Source organism: Microtus ochrogaster, chromosome 5 (genome assembly GCF_000317375.1).
Source record: "Microtus ochrogaster isolate Prairie Vole_2 chromosome 5, MicOch1.0, whole genome shotgun sequence".
Lineage (NCBI taxonomy): Eukaryota > Metazoa > Chordata > Mammalia > Rodentia > Cricetidae > Microtus > Microtus ochrogaster.
The window spans coordinates 63,366,712-63,385,325 of NC_022012.1; the positions used below are offsets into that span (position 1 = coordinate 63,366,712).

The 18,614-nt window shown below is 37.3% G+C and overlaps 1 protein-coding gene across 1 annotated transcript in view; it reads left to right on the forward strand.

Annotated features, from left to right (window-relative positions):
* Nucleotides 1–18,614, forward strand: part of Hcrtr2 (hypocretin receptor 2) — an 87,081-nt gene that overhangs the window by 51,894 nt on the left and 16,573 nt on the right. Inside the window, exons 2-4 of the mRNA XM_005347607.3 lie at nt 4,590–4,768; nt 8,221–8,464; nt 10,989–11,104. Coding sequence (XP_005347664.1) covers nt 4,590–4,768; nt 8,221–8,464; nt 10,989–11,104 — 539 coding nt within the window. The remainder of the gene's footprint in view (nt 1–4,589; nt 4,769–8,220; nt 8,465–10,988; nt 11,105–18,614) is intronic.

The window sequence follows — 18,614 nt, forward strand, 5'->3', positions numbered from 1 at the left end:
TATATATATATCAATGACATACTTGGAATAATACATCTCTCAAGAACCATAAAATAGCAAAAACTCCATTACCAAACACAGGAGAACTAGTTTTGAGTTTTTGGCCAGGTTTGTCCAAGAGACTCTCCAAACAATCTGGCAATGTCTGCTGCCCTTGATTGCCCTCCAAAAATAAGTTCCTATTTCTAAAGACACTGTGCACTTCAAACACCGGACTCAAAGGAGTCAAGTTGGAAAATACACAAAGTCTTCTCCCCAAGGACTTGTTTTCATAATACAAGCTGCCAGGGAAAGAAAAAAAAATCGATAACACTACACAGCTGTAATGCCTATAAATATGAATCACTACAGTGACCACTCTGATAAGATATCCCTAAAGACACAAGGGTGGCAGTCTTATATTGGCAGTAGCCAACTTGTGTCTACTTAACAGGAGGGAATACATACCGGGTACTGAAAACCTAGTCAACTACCTGAGGCTAGTGAGGTCATGAATATTAGAGAAGAACTGCCACCTTCATAAACTAGTATAATTTCTAAGTGCATTCTAAACACTTACCCTTATACTCAAGGTTATGCACAGCTCTTGTCCCTACCAAAGAATCTTGTCTTTGTAGCAGAGAAGATCATTAAGGAACGCTACCAGTGGTCAAAATACAGAGAACAAGTGATCATATAGTTCTCAGTACAAACTGATACCTCAATAATAGAACCCTCATACCTAAGGCTGAGGGGCACTTCAAGAGCAGTGTGAAGACTGTAAGAATCAGAGGACTGGGAAATCTGCCGTGCTGCTGCATCTCCTAAAAATGACAAGGCAGTTACACACATGATACTTTATCAATATGGCTGCCTAAACAAGACATCAAAAATGATAGCACCAATAGATGTGCTAATGTGGAAGGGGAAATATCATGGGATCTCATTCCTAGACAAAGAACTACAGACAGGTAAAGAATACTGAAAGACAGGATTAATCTACTGGGATGAGCCCCCAGTTGATTTTCCGATGTAATGTGGTTGCCCCCACCCGTGATATATATCCAAGAAACATCAAACACACTCAGAATTGTGTGTGTGTGTGTGTGTGTGTGTGTGTGAATAAATAACTGAAGAGAAAAAAAAGCAATGAATTTGAGAAGGAGCAAGGGAGTATGGGGGAGTTGGAGGGAAGAATGAGTGAGAAATTACATAATTAAATATTAATTTAACCAAAAAGAAAGCCTGGGTGAAGATCTCCTATGGAAACGGCTGCTGTGAAAGTTGGAGAACTGGTATAACTAGAACATGTGATAAAAAAAATGCTTATAAAGGTCATAGCAGATGTCATGCCAGAAGCCATCAGGAGGTCTGACGTTGCTGGTGCTAATAGGTGCAGAGACACTCGATATTTTCAACAGGAGTAGGAAAAACGTAACAGATATTTTGGCTATTTCACTGGGAGAGGGGAATGAAGGGTATTAAATTTCAGAGAAATAGAAAATCTTGGCAAAGACTGTGAACCTAGTTTTTGGTGACTTTGGTGTGCTGTGGAAGGAGAAAGAAGTTACTGATGTAGCTTTGAGCTTGAATGAGTGAGTAAACAAACACAAAGGTGCACAGATTTATGGAACATGCCTGCAGCGTTATGTGTAGTTTACAGGCCATTTAGAAACAGATCCTGACAGTGTGAAATGTTTTCCCAAGAGAGACCAGGGCAATAGGGATGTAACCACCTCACTACATATAAGGAGAATGGTGAAAGTCGATGGAGAAGCAAAGCCTTGTGGGTAAGCAGAGTCATAATCTATGAATAAATGGACAGACATAATATAAGCTCTAAACTTACTTTTAAGTGACAGAATAGCACAACACACATAAACCCCTAGTATAAACTGCTCCATTACTCTCCCGTTAATGCTCTTTATTAATTTTTTTTTTACTTTTGTTACCTCTGCTGGGTAATAATATGTGACTGTTAATTCTGATTTTTAGTTTTGCAGCATTTAGACCCATTGGAGACAAGCGTCTGAGAGTGTCTGTGAGGGATTTTTATGATTTCTTTAACAAAATGAGAATGCCTCTTTCAGTGAGATTGGCAATAATCTATGGTTTGGGGTCCTATTTTATTCATAATTTTTTCATACATTTTGATTTTCCTTTCGCCTTCCCCAGCTCCTCCCTATTCCCCTACCAACTAAATTCTATGTTCTCTCTCTCCCTGGCTCTCTCTCTGGCTGTCTCTATGTCTCTGTCTCTCTTTCTCCCTCTCTCTTTCTCTCCTTCCTCCTCCTCCTCCTCCTCTCTGTCTCTCTCTCTGTCTCTCTCTCTGTCTCTCTGTCTCTCTCTGTCTCTCTGTCTCTCTCTCTGTCTCTCTGTCTCTCTGTCTCTCTCTCTCTCTCTCTCTCTCACACACACACACACACACACACATACACCAAAAAGAAAAACAAAGCTATAGAGTTTATTCTTGTTGTCCATCACTCCTGGTCATGAAGCCTACCCTTGAGTGTAGTTGATACACCCAGTAACACTCCATTGAGGAAAGCTTTGCCTGCTGATGTTAATCGCAAATGGCTTGGTCAGCTGTGGGTTTTAGTGTTGTCCCATCCCACAGTGCTGAGAGCCAGTCTGACTTTACTCTGTCTCTGTGTTGTCACAGTTTCTGAGTTGATATGTGTACCAGTCCTGTTATATCTGGTATATACTGTGTCCATTGAGTCAGCCACCTTCTCCTGGGTGGAGCTAGGCTGTACCTGTTTTTTTTTAATTCCCATGCCTGGCTTGGAAACCAGGACCTTGCACAAGCTACGCAGCACTTGATCACTGATGACATCAGAAGCTAACTGTGTTTTTAAGCACCATGTTCTGTTCTAGGTCTAAGTTGTACAGATAGCATACAATAAAAAGTACCATAAATAGTAAATGATTTTCTATTTTCTTATTAAAAACCATAGTAATGTGTTTTTTAATTGCTCGAATATGTGTGTTTCAGGTATTTATGTGAAATAGCTTATTTGGCAATATCACAAGGGACAATAGTATAGTGTATCCTAATTAAGGCCACCTGATGTCTTAGCTATTACATTACCAAAACCAGAGGATCACTCGAAATACTCAAAATTAAATCTTTCAAAATATGAATATTTTATTAAATGGCATCAGTTGAGAGCTGGTAGCCAATTTCAGCCTTAGGTCCAAGTGGAAGTATTTTTTCTAAGATACAAAACTTCTAATGCTAAGTGATTGTCAAAAAAAAGTTCTTCCTTCTTCGGGTATTTAAATTTACAAACTGCTTTTATTTTTAGACTACTCCTTAAGGTGTTAGGAGCGCCATTTGCACAATAGTTCTCACAGGCTGACGATGCCCTGGAAACAATCAGTTTCATTCACTGAAATTCGGTAGCAGACGAGGCTAGAGCTGTATGCATGCGTGTGTTCTGGAGCTAGTGGTTTTGAAATGTGTCTGGCCCAGACAGGTGGAGGACAGAAAATGTAGGAACTTGATGTTCTTTCAGGAAAAAGCAGCTCAATGTGCTAGCACAGTTTTAAACCGGGAATTCCCCACAATGTAGTGGAAAGGCCAACCATGCTTGATTTGAGGGTGCTGTTCAGAGGCCATCAAGAGTAAATGAAAACGAGAGCATTGGAGCCTAGAATTTAAATATACTCTGCTATAACCTCTTCATTTTCAAAAATGAAGGCAGCCTAGGTGAAAAAAGTACACATATATCACTTGGAATTTAAATCCATCATTAACTGCTTTTATTTTACGAGTTCTTAAACAGGCCCAACAAATGCCCTTATCTTAATTATCTCACATGTGAAACACGGCTTCCTGTAAGATTTGTCCAAATAGAAAAATATAAATATGCCAACTGTTTGGCTAAGTGTTTGGCAAAAGTAGGGGTTGGGTAATGGCTGGATGGTAGGAGATTCTTTTATTTGTTCATTTGTTTGTTTGTTTTTTTGTTGTTGTTTTCTCCCATAGGTAGGAGTTTTCTGTTGTTTGTCCATAAAGTAGATTTGACGGAAGACATGGGTTAAGGTCATGAATGAGGCAATCATAACAGTTCTCTTAACATTACTAACTTTAATCCTCTTCATTTAATTCAGCCTCAGCAACTATTGCTTTTACTTTCTTTTAAAAATTTTGTAGGATTTCATTGTGTAGGGTCTCATTCAGTAGCTGACTGACCTGGAACTCACCATGTAAACCAGGCTAATCCCTAACTCATGGAGCTCTGCCTGCCTCTGCCTCCTTCTGGGGCTGAGGCTAAGACTAAAGTCTTGTGCTGCTATACCCAGCCCAGCCGCTATGCCTTGATATTTTTCTACATACTGAAGATTAAAATAACGGGAAGATCAATCAGGGCTGCCCTTTGACTTGCTTTACAACTGAAAAATAGCACAGCCCTTATGAATAGGAAATACAATGCCAGTTCAATTAATTCATCTTCACCTTAGAATACCAATTCCCAGAGAGTAACTGACTGAATGACCACAGTGCAGCCTTAAGCGCTCCCTTTCCAGCACATGTGTGACTCTCCTGCCTTTCCTCACTGCTACCCAGTCTCTTTATTCATCCCATCTCTTTCTCTTTCTTTCAGTCTGCGTGGCGGTGTGGAAGAACCACCACATGAGGACAGTCACCAACTACTTTATAGTCAACCTATCGCTGGCGGACGTGCTTGTGACCATCACCTGCCTTCCAGCCACTCTCGTTGTGGACATCACTGAGACCTGGTTCTTTGGACAATCCCTCTGTAAGGTCATTCCTTATTTACAGGTAATTCTTTCTTGGGCCTTTTAAGAAATCATTTTACACGTTTTCAGTTATAGTCATGACTGTCTGGTAAAATAGTGAATGAATTAAGAAACAAACATAGATATTCAGAAAGTAAGCTTTTAAAGAAGCTAACACTTGAGAATTGCTGAATAACCAAGTTCACGCTCGGATGAAATAAAGGCAATGATGCTGTTAATTACTCCACAGTCTTTATCATTAAATAAATCATTTAAAGAAAGTAATAATTAAGCATCTCCTAGATCAAGTATCCATGAGCATTTATTTTTCAAGAATATCAGGATTTGTTCCAGTTTTATCTTCATCCTAAGGAACTAAAAGGTATTTGGTTAAAGAAGGGCATCAGTTCTGGGTTGGGAATATCTGTTCTGCCATCTCTAGATGGTATACTGTCAAGTGAAATACATAGACTCTTGGCAACCCACTTACTGAAAATGGTAATTTTAATAAGATCTACCTCATATAGCTATTGTGACAGATTATTTAGATTGTTTACATAAGTCTCTTTCTTGGCTCTGTGATTGCCTCATCATGAACGTAAAGCAGTGTACTCAGAGTAAGACCCAGTGACCAGCATCAGCACATGCTGTCTCGGTGATAAGCAGTAAGCACAGCCTTTCTATCTCTGTTTGACAAATTAAAAAAAGAAAAGAAAAGAACAAATACTTTTAAAAGAATCATTTTCTGACTGTATTTATAAAAGTAAAGCCTTTGATAAAATGATTCCTGATAGTGGCCATAGCAACACAAGCCTGAGAGCTGTGTTCACTGTAGGAAATAGTGAAGGAAAACAGACAAGTTCCCCTTGGGAAGTATATAGTGAAAGAAAGTGGGTGGCTCCTCTGTATCATGTGCCACAGTCCCCATCTAGCCCTGTCTTTAGTCCCTGAACCTTTCTAGGTGGAGATCACAGTGTTTGCAAGATGAGATCATGAAATTTGGGGAAAGGTCACAAATACCCATTACTGGAAATAGTTTTAAATATTCTTTAGAACCAAAATGTTAGACTTTTCAATTCAGCAGCTCCTCAATAATCTCTTAGAAGTAATATTTTTAAACAGTAGACATTATCTATAGTATATGTGATGATGCCATAGAAATAGGAAAGTTACATACATGCATTAGGTTTAATTACAAGGTTGGTTGGGCTAGCATGCTAAGACCTGCCAGTGAGTTACAAAATGTGCTGTAATAAAAATGATGAAGAAATAATAAAATTTACAATAGAGAAGAACAGCTTTTTAGGAAACAATTCAGTAAGAATTTATAGTTGGATTTATATGCATTCATAGTTGAATTTGCATACAGCTATGGTTGAATTTACACACAGAAATTGGAAAAAATCAAAAGCAGCAGAAAATTCTAATATTTGAGAATCCTCCTGCTATTTCCAATAAACTGTGTTTCTCTCAGCTCCGCTAATCATCCAAGAGAAAATGTAGACTCCCTTTGGTTTAAGGGTAGTTTCAACTGCCCAGATCCTCGGTTGCCTGGCAACCTTCATAACATCTGTCTCATGACCCAGATGTCTTGATAGAGGGGATGATGCTGTGAGAAAGTATCACCTGTACTAGGAATCTGCTTCCTGGCTCTGATACAATCATAGCTTGCTGTTCTGTGTACCTCCAAGTTTCCTGGAAGGATTAAACAAAAAACAGGAAGTAACATTAACAGCAAGGATGCACAGAGTTTCTCTTAGTCACTGGCATCATTATTTTTCCGTGTAACACAACTTACAGGCACGTTCTGAATGTCAAAGGACAAACAGAGATTTTGGCTCTTGTGTGAACACAGTCCAGTTTACAATGTCCACAAGCGTACACCAATCACAGACTGGAAACAAACTGTACCCGTCCCGTAATTCATTCAACACGACCTCTTGTTCAAAGCATGGAAATGCACCAAGAAATTCATGCACTGGCAAGACCAGTGTCTCCAAATCCCCTTTGCCTTGAATTTCAGGTGCACAGTAACAATTCTTTTATTTCAATTCAAGTAGTTTTTTTTCCTATTGCTACAACATAAAACTAATTGCTTTTATATAAATATTTATGTATCTGTGTATACAATACACTTTCAATGTAGTCAAGCTATACAGAAATATTTGATTGTATTTGGCTTTTATTAACTTGATATAAATGATTTCATTTTTCTTCTGAAGCAATACAGCTTAGATTTACGAGCGATATTCTATAATACTCTGGCAAATTCTTAAATTACTTAAGAATCATACAAATATAATAAATTTAACTGAATAATTAAAATACCTTTCTTAGATATTATAATTTGTAATTTTATAGCCAATAATACCTATTAGATCTTTGATGAACAGTCTTCATATACTTTATCCCCTAATACTAATAGGAGTAATTGGCTCCTTTAAGAGCAAAGGCACCTAAACTTTTCAATGGTTATCAACTATCATAAGATTAACTTTTCCCTCCAGGGGTTTAGAAACACTACAGGTTGAGTTAGATTTTTCAATGGTCTTTCTTGAAAGATGCAGAAATCAAGACTCCAGAATGAAAGATCAAAATTATAGCATCATGATAAATGTCATCATTATAAGTCTAATAAATAATAGCAAACACACAGCACTTGTGTGGGTGCCTTGAGTTAGGCATTTTGCATCTCAATTAACTCTATAATTCCATATCTCCTAACCTTAGCCCTAACCCTATCCTATTAAAGGTAGCTTCATACTTGATCATGCTGTACTCAACTGGGTTGAAATGATTATTTCTTTAAATTTCCAAGTTGAAGAATCACTTGTGATGTTATTTGCATACAAGTCTGTATGGAGAGGACCTACTTGTTTTTAAAATCAAGTTACGAATTTTGTCAGTGAGCCAACTATACTGCAAATACTCATGTACAGAATAGTCTTTTGATGTAACCTAGACTTTTGTTTGCATGCAATATACTGAAAATAAATAGGATCAAATTACCTTTTGTTATTTAAAAAAATGAAAAAATACTTATTTATGCTAATGAAATATAACCAGTGCAAAACCTACATAATAATTTAAAATACACATGCCGTGTCATTCATTTTGATTGAAAGAGAATATACCCATGAATAATTTCTTTCCCTCTGAGAATACTGTTTACAGTAGAAAACTACAAAACAAAGATAGTAATTATTCACACGTTCTAAACTAAGCTTTCAATGTGAGAAAACCGCAAGGTTTCAAAGCACTTACTTCACATCTGAAGTCACATGCAAAGTTTCCTGATGCATTTCTAGTTTTCTATTTTCATTATTCATTTTTTTTTAGCAGGAAAGTCATTCACATGAATGAATACGTAGAATGGGTTACCTGGAATTCACGTTTTTCTGCTGTAACTACCTTGCTGATAAGACAAGTGCTATCTTGTTATCTTTCTGACACCTAGCAGTTCTCCTGAACCACGTTCCTTTCTTTCCTCTCTAGACTGTGTCCGTGTCTGTGTCTGTTCTTACATTGAGCTGCATTGCCTTGGATCGATGGTATGCAATTTGTCACCCTTTGATGTTCAAGAGCACAGCCAAACGGGCCCGGAACAGTATCGTCATCATCTGGATTGTCTCCTGCATCATAATGATTCCTCAAGCCATTGTCATGGAGTGCAGCAGTATGCTCCCTGGCTTAGCCAATAAAACCACCCTCTTTACAGTATGTGATGAGCACTGGGGCGGTAAGTAGTTGCTCACATTGGCAGGGTATCTGCAAATACTGGATTAGCATCACTATTGCTAAATTGGGATTCTATATTTTATTAGCATCTGTTAAAAGAGCTCAGCAAAAGGGTGAAAATAAAGTTGAAGTACAACACAATTTCATAGATAACTCACATCTTTTGAAGGTGTTTTATGTACAATTTTTAATTTTCATAAGTTTTGCAATAGAAACAAATAGGGAAATTTATTCAATGACTCATTTTTAGTTATTTCTTAAAGTTTTTAAAACAAATGAACTAGTCAATGATATATATCAAATTGTAAATTAAAAATTTAAAATAATAAATATAAAAGTTTCTCAAAAAGCAAAAATACAGAGGCTATTGACCCAGTTATCCCATTCCTGGGCATAATCCTAAAAAAACAAAAAAAAAAAAACAAAAAAAAACCTCTGTATCTTACTTCAGAGATACTGTTATTGTTATTGTAGTTGTTGTTGACACCAGGTCTCAAGTTATCCCATTCTGGCACTAAACTTGCTGTGCAATCAAGGATGATCTTGAACTTCTGATCTTCCTGTCTCTACTCTTGCTTTGAGATTACAAATAGGCTCAACCACACATGGCTTTGTGCAATGCTAGAGATAAACTCCAGTCATGATAGGAAATCATTCTACTGACTGAGCTGCATCTGATGTAGCCTGAGTCACATATGTATAGTTATCAATCTTCAAAATGTTGCATTCTAATTCAGGCAGCACTCATACAAAATAAATTTTAAAGAACTATATTCTAGATTATTACCAAGGGAGAGATTCAACACATGCAACTTAAATTTTCAGTAGATTGAGTTTTCAATTAGCTCCAAATCTAAGAATGAAAACCAGATTTCAGCTAGGCAGTGGTGGCACATGCCATTAATCCCAGCACTTGGGATACAGAGGCAGGAGGATCTCTGTGAGTTCGAGGCCAGCCTGGTCTACGAGAGCTAGTTCCAAGACAGGTTCCAAAGCTACAGAGAAACCTGTCTGGAAAAAAAACAAAGAAAAAGAAAGAGAGAAGGAAAGAAAGAAAAGCAGATTTTAAGACCATTACTATTATAACCTCTCCAGTAATACACCCTTGCTAGCATGTAGTGTAATTTTTATTATCAATGTTTCTGCATAAGTGTTCATCATAATATGCACATACTAACCAATTATTAATTTGTCCACTTACTCAAAATTACCAGAAGTTACCTTCCTTCCATCTATTCAAAACTCCAAATTTCTATGGCCGTAACGGTATCTGCTACTGCAGTGGGAAAAATGTTACCAATTAAATCCACTTTCCTCCATCTGTTCAATTTGGTCTGATGGAGCTATTAGAGCTTCAGTGTGCATAAGCTTCAAAGGTGTGTGTGTGTGTGTGTGCGTGTGTGCATGCATGTGTGTGTGTGAATTACATGTGGCGTGTGATACTTTCTTTAAAACAAATAGAAGTTCAAAGCCACTCGGGTCCCTGGGAATTGCTGAGGTCACCTTCAAGTTGCTTTGAAATTGGCTCAGCAAATGCTGTTCAAACTGCTGCGCTTCAAATGGAAATGTTATCTGCTATTCTTCCAGAACTTGAATTCTATCACTCTTCATTTAATAGCCTGTTTTACAAGATAAACTTGAAAGTTAGAAATGAGTGAAGCAGATGGGTGCCACCTGACCCAGGAAGAGTCCAAAACTGACATCTCAAATTGGTTTCTTATACCTCCCAACAGCCTATGTATCATGTTGTTCTTTCTACAGAATATATTCCTTCTTAATTAAATGCAGAAGTGATAATTCCACAGCTATCTTAGTAACTGTTCTATTGTTGTGAAGAGACACCACTACCTAGGCAACTTTTATGAGAGAAAATATTTCACTGGGGACTTGCTTACAGTTTCAGAGGTTTAGTCTATGATCATAATGGTGCGGAGCACAGCCACCTGTAGGCAGACGTGGTGCTGAACAAATAACTGAGAGCTATATCCTGATTCATAGGCACAGAGAGTCTGGGTCCTGACATGGGCTTCTTAACTTCAAAGTTCACCCCCAGTGACACATTTCCTCCAGGAAGACCATACCTTCTAATCCTTTTAATCCTTTCAAATATTGCCCGTTACCTTCTAATGAGGATAATTAACTGTATTTACATTTAGCTTTTGTTTAAACAAGGTTTTTGTCAATATTTTTTTAATCAAAAAATATTTGAACCAGGTCCCTTTTAGTAAATGAATATATAAGACAATCCAAAATAGTACATTTTAACTAGCTAATTTCAGGCATGCAAAATAAAGATGTATTTGATACATAAATTTCTTAATAGTGGTTAAATTGCGAACATACCCAATTTAGAAATGAGTAATTATTTCTGTGAGTATATTAAATGAAATATTGTAGATTGTTTTCCCTTATATGCTTAAAACATAAAATAAAGTTATAAGAACATACATGTGTACTTTAGCAGGAAAAGCTTTTCTAAATTCATCATTTTCATGTCACATTTTACTGTTTGATTCTCATCTCAGGTGACATTTACCCAAAGATGTACCACATCTGCTTCTTTCTGGTGACGTACATGGCACCTCTGTGTCTTATGGTATTGGCTTATCTACAAATATTCCGTAAACTCTGGTGCCGACAGGTATGTGATATCAAATAATTTGTGTCTTCTTTAGAATGTATGTTAAAAACCAATTTAAAAATTCTTTGAACTAATATAACATACAATACAGGATTGTTTGTTCTAATAAGACTCTGGACGTGAACATAGTCCTTGATTGTTTTACTGATATTTATTAAATGTATTAAATTTCACCTTAAGAAGTCTCCACTTCTGATAAAATCTCAACCTCAATTATTAGCTGAGTATTTTTCTTTGTTTAGGAGTAATATTTCAATTTTTGTTAAGGGTTTATTTATTGTTATTTTCTATGGTATTTTGCCTCGTGTATATCATCACACTACATGTACACCGTGCTCTCAGAGACCAGAAGAGGGTACCAAATGCCCTGGAATGAGTTACAGTTGATTAAGAGCTGCCGTGTGAATGCTGGGACCCAAACTTGGATCCTCTAGTAGAACAACTAGTGTTTCTAACTGTTAAGTCACCTCTCCAGCCCCTGGGAGTAAAATGATTTATTTTACTTTTTATTATAAATAACAAAAATTAATTCTAATTCCTGGAGGGTTTAAATATAAATGGCTTTACTGTAAGTAAAACTACTGTAACACATTTAACACATGGGTTACATCTTCAACTTCAATGATCTCATTTACAGTAGATTTAAAGAATAAGATAACACAGGGTCGTTTTCTGCTCCCCCATCACCCATCCTATTTTCCGCTCCCATATCCAGTATAACTAAAATATTTTTTGAAGTTTTAATTCTGAATTAGGGTTACTCTGATTTGCTTAAAAGAAATGGTCCCATCCATAAGATTTTATCCATTCTCTTAGTGATTCATTTGTCATGTGTTAGTATCGTCTGTATACCAGCCTTAAACTAAATCATCAGTTTATGTAATCAGTGAATTCAGTCTTTAGAGGGGATATAACCAGGTGCACAGTGGAGACAGCCTTTTTCAAACAAGCACAAGGTATCAGCATTTGGTGAAGTGGGCAGGACAGAGATTTCTAAGCAGAGGCTGGTAACATTTCAGTTGAATCATCAAGCATGTATGGAAAATTGTAAATATGTAGAGTGTATGTTACTCGACTTCTTATGCTTAGTAAGTTATATGGCATGATAAAGAAATATTCTTTCCTTCTATATGACTATCATCAATACACTGAAATTATTAAGCTTGTGGACTAGCAGGTTCTTGATCTCTTTTCTTTAACATATTTTATTGAGAAAGAACTTACTGCGATCATCTTAATTCATTAAAAACAATTCCCTTTGTTTTTAAATAATATTTTATTATTTGTGAATATAATATGTTTATGCAATGTATTTTAATCATGTTTACTCAACGATCCTCTTTCTAACTCCTCCCATATCAGCGTTCCTTGAAAGGCCATATCCTCTTTTTATTTTATTTTATTTATAGTGCACCGAGTCAAATTTGTGCTTCTCATTTACTCACGGACTTGAGGACATCCCCTGAAGTATGGTTGACCTACCTAAGGAGCCACACACTTAAAGAAAACTTATTTCTCCCAACCTCCACTCCTACTCATCACCCATCAACCTTCTAGCTTCTCAAATGGGAGTAGGAGATCCTGAGCCCCTCCTACCTTCATAATGATTGACTGGATTTTGTGCAGGTCTTATATAGGCAACCATAATGACTGTTAGTTCATGAGCATAGTGGTCTTGCTATTTCCAGAAGAAACTATTTGGTCCCAGTTTTTTCGCAACCTCTGGCTCATACAATTCTCTCCATCCCAGTTCCTCTTGCACAGGTCTCTGAATTGCGGGGTAGAAGGTGTGATGGATATGCACCATTTGTCACTGCGTACCTCACAGACCCTTGCTAACACTCTAACCAGCTGCAACTTTCTGAAATAACTGCCTCCATAACAACAAAGAAACTTCTTGGAGGAGGTGGAGACCTATGTCAATCTATGGGTGTAGAGACAGGAATGTTTGATTTAAGGCCATATTCGATAAGAGTTTCCTCTTATAGAAATACCTTGCTAATAATCCAGGCCTGGAGAGCTTGTAAACTCCAGAGATGAATCAATTACTATTATTTTGCTAAACTTTTCTCCTAAAACAAGAAAGTGGTTGTTATCCACACAGCATTTCTGCCATTATTGCACCCTTAATGTACACTACCTGTCTTTACTGGAGCTCAAAGAGTCATAGCTCATTAAGGATGCTGCTGATTTTTCCTCCCCTAGTATCTGCATAGCACCTTCAGATACCATGAAAATCTGTGAACAGGAAGGAAGATTCCCCGTTGGCACCACCTTTATGTCTCCATATCAAAGTGTGTGGTGTTTTTAGCTGTAGCCACTTACCATCAAATTCTGTAGGAAACAAACAACAGAGTAGCCTGCATTGCTTTGGGTGTTCTATGGGACTTCCCTGACCATTTGGCAAGAGACTTTTTACTTGGCAACTTGCACCATCTGGGAGGAGAATTATTCCCTGAGCAACTCCAATTAAACCATTAAATTCTTATATGGATATATCTATATCTACATGCAGGTACCTGATGTTCTATTTCTTGAGCTCTTCTATATATGTGGAAGCTTGTAAAATACTTAATTTCCATTCAGTATTTTCAAATATCCTTAGCATTAGTTTTCTTGCATTTCTACAATGTCCTATTTGGTCTTTGAGGATGAGTCTTCATTTGCGTTTTAATCTTTGGGATTCAAAACACCTTTTCAAGACCATCATTTCACTTATTAGAACCAAAAAGCTTTTACAATTTCTAGTACTCTATGTTGTACAATTCCTAATTTTTCATTTTTCTTCCATTTTTTTACAGCAGAAGTTTTTTTTAAAAAAAATTGTGCTCATTGCTTACACATATATTTCATTTTACATATAGTAAATATAATGTATATTTTACAAATATATATACACACTAATGTATTTCATCTATAATTACACCTTTTTATTTATAACTTCTGAGACATTTTTATATCTAGTGGCAAAGTCAAGTAATGTTCTCCAAATCTTTTCATCAAAACAGAGCAAGAGAACAAGGTAAACTACTGTAAGACATGAGAAGTGGTTTGTTTGATTCCCAGCAACTATTTCTTCAGACTTAAAGCCAAGTGCATGCTTTCTAGGATGCTTTGTGATGCAACATCCCACTTCCTATTATGTTTTATTATATCACCTTTTCCTAGGCTACTCTCCTATCAAAGATACACACTGCCCTCAGCAACAGCTCTATCTTACTCTTAGTTCATGTCAGTGTTGGGTCAGCTCTGTTCCACCAGTCTATGCGAGTGGTGTTTTCTGGGACATGACATTCTGAGTATTTCAGGAAAGGCAGAAAGGTTGGGAAAATACCTACTTCCTCTTGAAACTTCTGCCGTGAGTATATGTATACATATATATATACTTATATATACACAAGATATATATATATATATATATATATATATATATATATATCTTGTAATCTTTCATTGGTCTCAAAGTCAGATATTTGTCCGACAAATGTATTCTCTGACAAAAGGCACAAGTCACAGAGCCTTCTTCTCAGAAGTTGAGGGCAGATGGTATGGAATATCACAGCATGAAAATGTAAAAAAAAAAAAATGCAGTCTAGGGCAAACATGCATGGGTTTGACCTCCGAGCATGCTGCTTGGTAGTTACTCAAAGTTTGTCATTGACTCCTGTGACTTTCATCATCTTTAATTTTTTTATTTTATTCAATCATATGTGTCTGTCTAGGGATCATGTGTGCACAGGGACCAAGGCATTACTGGGATAGGGGTTACAGGGAATTGTCAGCTGTCTCCTGTGTGCTTTGGGAGAGAAACCAGAGCTCTTGGCCACTGAGTCGAATCTCCAGGTTCACTTCCATCACGTTTAAGGCAGGTTGCACAACTCGCAAATTCATCCACCTACATCATTGAAATAAGTACTCAGGTGATTAAATAAAGTACCTCAACAGTCTGTATTGCTAGCTGAACTTTCAGCTAAGTCTGATTACATTTCTAAATTAACATGTGTTGGATTGTTGTTGTCTATGATCTTAGTCATTTGTCCTCATTTTATTTTTTTCCTGCTAGAGGATTAAACTCAGGTCCTAGTCATGTTTTTGAGTGACATCTTTACCACGGAGTGCCGTATCTTGTGACAGAGTAACATCCCCTAAAAATAAACTTCCTTCATGGGGCTCTAGAGCAGCCTTGCAATAATCTGTTTCCTGTAGACCATTAGTTGATGACAGCACATAGTAGCCTGAGTCCTTGGGTTCCTCTAATGACCACATGCACAGCCAATATAGTAGAGAAAAACAGTGAGACTTTAAAGAAGGGAGGGCATATAGCAACATTGTCCATCCATTCAGAGGAATGCTTTTAGAAAAAAAATAAATGTTTTTTTGAGAAATTTTCATATTTCAAAGAAGAAAAAAAGTATTAATGTACAATACAGCTATGCAGATGTTAGAAGTATAGATTGAGATTGTGAGGAGCATATTAGATATCAAAATCATCTCCCATTATGCACTTTTACATATGTTTGCAGTTTCACTTACTTAAAAATTAATGTACCTTTAAACTCCCCAAAAGTCATACACAATTTGTCTTGTCACCATTGTGTCTACAACTGTTACCTGTTGCCTGACACAGAGAAGAAACTTGAAAATTGTGCTCTGATGTGTAAATCGTTCTTGAACCATAAGCAATGTGCTTATTTATCATTTAAGCTTATATTTCTCAGTTTCCAAAACTTAAATTCGAATTGTATTACAGGCTTAGTACTGATCTACATTTTTTGATGAAATGTCCCACTTAGTGCAATCCACATGATTTAAAAGATTTGTCGTAAAATGCCTGAACTGTGAAACCGAAACATTTAAAAAGCAGATTGGAATGGAAATTGGCAAGTTGAGCTGAGCCCACTTTACAGCTGTAATAAAGTAAATTGACCCCAGATGGATAATTAAATAGAACTCTGCTTGAGCAAGGCTTGGCTTCTAACTGTTACAGCCTCTAAACAGACTTGTCAGGCGTTGTGTTTGCCACGGGCCACATCTAGAGAGCCGTTAAGTGAAGGGCCTATCCTACTTATTTAAAGTTACAAAGATGCATGGATTCTGTTTTGTACTTTTGAATTAGCGAGTGTAAAATTGTTAGTGAGCAAATTGTGTTCCCTCGTCTGACTCTGCTTTAGTGATTACTCAAAGAAATAGTTATTGTGTTGTTTAAATCAGTAACTTCTACTCCCTTTCCTGTGACAATATGATGCAAGGAATTCACTGTCATTGAAACTGCAGAACGGTCCCTCAAGGTTGTCTCGTTCAGAAACTTCTTGCTCTGAACTCTCTTGGCTACTGTGCAGGTTTCAACATTCAGTCCAGTTCTGAGTCTTGTGAGGATTAAGAACAAATCGTAGTTATTAAGTAAACTTCTGTTAATGCATTTCACAGATATTATTACGCGCTTGTATGTCTCATACTATGTGAGAAGGTAGATGTGAACAACAGTATACTCTTAGGTCACGAAGGATTTTAACTTTCCAAAGCCAGAAAGACCTTCCATTTTATGATTAGGTCCATGAAACTGTCCACCTTTTACTCGCCAACATTTCTAGAGAAATTAGAACTTGGGTAATGATATTGAGTAATGAAAGTAAGTCTGGTGTGAGAAGATGAACAGAAGGTCATAGAAGATAAGGAGACCCAGGAAAGCAATGCTCAAACTCAACAAAGAAATAAAAGAGCACAAGTAAACACAACTATGTAGGTCTATTAGAACATTACTATAAAGATATTTTTGTTTGTAATTCTTTTCTCTTTATAACCAGACTGAAGCACAATTGTGTAAAACAATAAAACTGAAAATTCAGCTTACAATGCATGAGTTCTTAACTTATAGGAAGAGGTGTGAAGAGATATTAGAAAGAATACACATTTATATGTATTAAAATTTGATTGGTATTGATCATTGTTTAAATTGAGCTGTTTATTGTAACTATTAGGAACATTTTTTTTCAAAACAGTACCCAGTGAAAGACACAAAATTTAGATGCTAGAGTAGAAAACAATAAAATACCAATAAAGAACTAAAGGAACACAATAGATAAAATGAACATATACAAAACAAATACCAAAATTGCAAATGTTGATCAACGTGAATGAGAAAACCTAAATAGAATGAATAATCAAGATTCTATAAACATTAAAGTGAAGAACCACATAAGAGAAAGAATGTGTGATTTTTGTCTCTCCGAGACAAGACTGAGTTACCTGACTTGAGATAATACTTGACAGTATCATCCATGTTTCCCATAAACTCATAGTGGGCTTTCCTTAACAGCCAAGTAAGTTTCAATTCTCTGAACGAGGCACATTTTCACTATCCATTTTGTCGTTGATAGTGATGGGTACCTAGGTTGGTTCCATTCCTTTATTCCTGTGAATAGTGAAGCTACACGTACAGCCATGCTGTGGTACATGCTGTTTGTCTCTGTGGAGAGAATATGGAATCCTTTGCTCTTGCTGGGTCGCATGGCAGTTAGAAGTGGGCATTTTAAGGACCCTCTTGATGCTGACGTCCACAGTGGTTACACTAGTTTACACTCTAACCAGCAGTGGGTAAGGGCCCTGCTTTCTCCACAGTCTCACCCTTTGTTACCATTTGTCTTCTTCATGGTAGCTGTCCTAGCTGCTCTTTTGTCAACTTAATACAAGATAAAGTCATTTTGAAGAAGGAAAAAATTGAGAAAATGCCCTACCGGATTGTTCTCTCCATGTTGGCAACCCTGTGGTGCTTTGTCATGATTGATAACTGATGTTGAGAGGGCCCTGCTTGCCATGGGTGGCACCCATCGCTAGTGGTCCTGGGTGAGATAAGAAAGCAGGCTGCTGGGTTGGGCTGACCTTATAGGTTCTGAGCCAGGGTAGCAGTGTGAAGGGAGTTTCCTTCAGTCTGCCATCTCTCCCATGTCCTCACCACCAGGGTGAGCTCTCCTGTATTGCTAGTGAGTTCACTTGCAGAGATGAGTAAGGGGCAGGTCCCATTCTCTGGCTCTGACATCCTCAGGGTCTGATCTCCCACACTTAAACACCTTCAGGGGCAGCTCTACTGAGCTTGTATGGCACAGGGACAATTCTCTCTAGTGATGAAGCTGATTGATTTTCCCCCTCTCTCTTTTTTGCGCTCTCTCTCTCTCTCTCTCTCTCTCTCTCTCTCTCTTCTTTTTCGCTTAAATTTTATTTTATTTTATTTGAGGTGGGGAGGTTGCAAGGCCAGAGGGTAGATACGAAGGGACAGGAAAATGAACCGGATAGAGATGAATGGTGTGAAAGACACCAAGAATAAATAAAAAAGAGGAAAGAAAAAGAAAAAGAAAGCAAGCTGAGCAAGTCAGATGGAGCAAAGCAGGCAGCACCCCCCACACACCCAGAGCCCCTAACTCAGTTCTTGTCTCATGTGCCTGCCTTGAGTTCTTACCCTAACTTCTCATCATGATGGATTGTGAACCCCAAGGCTGCTTTCCTCCCCAAGTTC